This window comes from Rhagoletis pomonella, unplaced genomic scaffold, assembly GCF_013731165.1.
Source record: "Rhagoletis pomonella isolate Grant_MI unplaced genomic scaffold, Rhpom_1.0 Rhpom_scaffold_00002, whole genome shotgun sequence".
NCBI lineage: Eukaryota > Metazoa > Arthropoda > Insecta > Diptera > Tephritidae > Rhagoletis > Rhagoletis pomonella.
Genome location: NW_023458556.1, coordinates 38484485 through 38486700, shown reverse-complemented (window position 1 = coordinate 38486700; position 2216 = coordinate 38484485). Strand labels below are relative to the sequence as shown.

Genomic DNA, 2216 nt, shown 5'->3' with positions numbered 1-2216 from the left:
CGCCGATGAGCTTTTAAAACATCAGATATTAAACGCATTAAAAATTAAATTGCTAAACACGCCATGTGGGCGATACACGCGCATCAATTTGGTCGTAAGATTCTATGATGAAGGTGCGAATTGGTATACACGATTCTATCGTAGTTATCAGAATACTTTATGGTTGAAGATCCCCCGTACGGACGGTGGTAATAAAAAACAAAAATGGTATTTTAAATGTGAGGTCTGTCAGAAGAAATTATGCTCGTTCGGAACTCTTAAGTCGCATCTTAATTTACATATGAAATTCTTTCCACATCGCTGTGAGGTTTGTCCAAAACAGTACGCCGCTAAGAATATATTAACGCGTCATAAGAAAACAAAGCATGTGAATGAGGTTTAGAAGTTTGCACAAAGAAGACGTAGCACTATTGGACGAACTAAGCATTTACGAGAAAATATGATGGTATTAAAAAGGATTAAATACTGGAATAGACGCTGAATATTTTAAGTTTCTTTTATAGATTTAAGTTTATGTAGATTTAGGCTTAAAACGAAGTTTACTTCTGTGACAATCGCCCAGTGAAAATACTTGACCATAATATATACTTATTTGGATTATTTGTATATGTTGTATTTGTCGAGGAGCTTTTGCAAATTGTCTGAACCACCTAGTTGTAATACTTTACAATAATGAATTTTTTGTACAGTAAAAATGAATAAATTATAATTTTTTGTTCCTCATATTTGGAACTTGACAAGTATGTACCTGTTTGTATTTAGATCAAAATATCTGCCAATAAGGAATAACAGCTTAAGTTTAGCGGCTTTAATATGATGTGCCATTTGTAGAGTACGCCTACGAAAACTATTGGCAACTACAATTTTTGATCCTAGCAGTCTTCTGAATACCATTGCATTCCATCAAAACGTTCCTTTTAGTTTGGACTTCCGACTTAAGCTGTTATTTCTTACTGACACGGATACAATGATATTCACCCCTATTGCGAGTTTCGACTAGTAGTAGATAAACGACTATTATTCGACTATCGCTTTTCCATGGTATTGTGAATGTCTATTTCTAGTTCAACAAGCGACTGAATAGTTTTTAGTCGCTCATCCTCCTTTAACTGTTTGTAGAAGGATGAGCGAGTATAAACTATTCACACTCACTTAATGAACGAGAAAACGACTTCGAAAATACCACGGATAATCGATAATCGACTAACAGTCGTTTATCTACTACTTACAAGCCGACACTCGCACTAGGGGCGATTAATTTTGAACTACATGTGTGTACAAATGTACGTATGTAAAGACTAAGCCACCGGTTCATGGGCGTAGCCAGGTAGGGGCTGGGGGTGCCCCCTCCCCCCTAACTTTCAAAATTTCCTTATATATATATAAAATAGTACCCTGAAATGCTAGCTTAATAGGGTCGAGCCCCCCCTAAATTTCATTCTGGCTACGCCGATGCACCGGTTGATGCCTACATTTATACTTATGGGGCATTCCCAAAGTGAGGGATGGGACATTTTAAAACTTTAAGCACATTCTCTTTAACCATTGATTTGACAAGTTTCAAACTGTTAACACTTGAACCGGTTTAATACGAAACTGACAAAGTATAAAATTTAAATTTATAATTTACACAGAAATTTAACATTTTCCAAGCGTGACGGGTGGGACAACGATGACACCCGCTTCTTTGAGTTGTTGGGTCGTTTCCGAATTTTAGAAAAAATAGAAATATTTCGTTCATAGCGGCTTTCTCGAATGTACATAGTTAGTAGAATGTTAAGTACCATTTTGTGCTTTAATGGCATTATAATATTTTAAAATACCTATATTAGCTCGTGAGTAAAATGAACGCTACTGGCTTGATGTGAATATTTATAATATTTTAAATAAGGGGACCTCATTTGGACAATGGGAAGCTTAAGAATTTGCTTTTTACGTTAAAAAAAATATGTACATATTTTGCTGTGACGGGTGGGACATCCAATATATATTTCTAAAGATTACTATTAAAACACACTTTTTGTAATTTATTTTTCACCTGAGGTGTCGTCTTCGCTGGAATGGCCCTTATGTATCTATGTACCATTACAGAAAATCCTCGTATCTGTACTATTTATGTTTTTTACTCAGCTCAAAAAGAGTTGTACCTAAAAAGGAGTTTAAGCGAAACCATTATATGTGTTTAATGCTTTCGAACTTTGAATTTCGAAAAGTTC

The 2216-nt window shown here is 35.2% G+C and overlaps 1 protein-coding gene across 1 annotated transcript in view; it reads left to right on the top strand.

Moving 5' to 3' along the window:
- LOC118753206 (protein odd-skipped-related 1-like) overlaps nucleotides 1-646 on the top strand; it is a gene marked incomplete in the record, with an annotated part of 6236 nt that extends 5590 nt beyond the window's left edge. Inside the window, 1 exon segment of the mRNA XM_036488080.1 lies at nucleotides 20-646. Coding sequence (XP_036343973.1) covers nucleotides 20-382 — 363 coding nt within the window.
- Nucleotides 647-2216: the final 1570 nt, after the last annotated feature.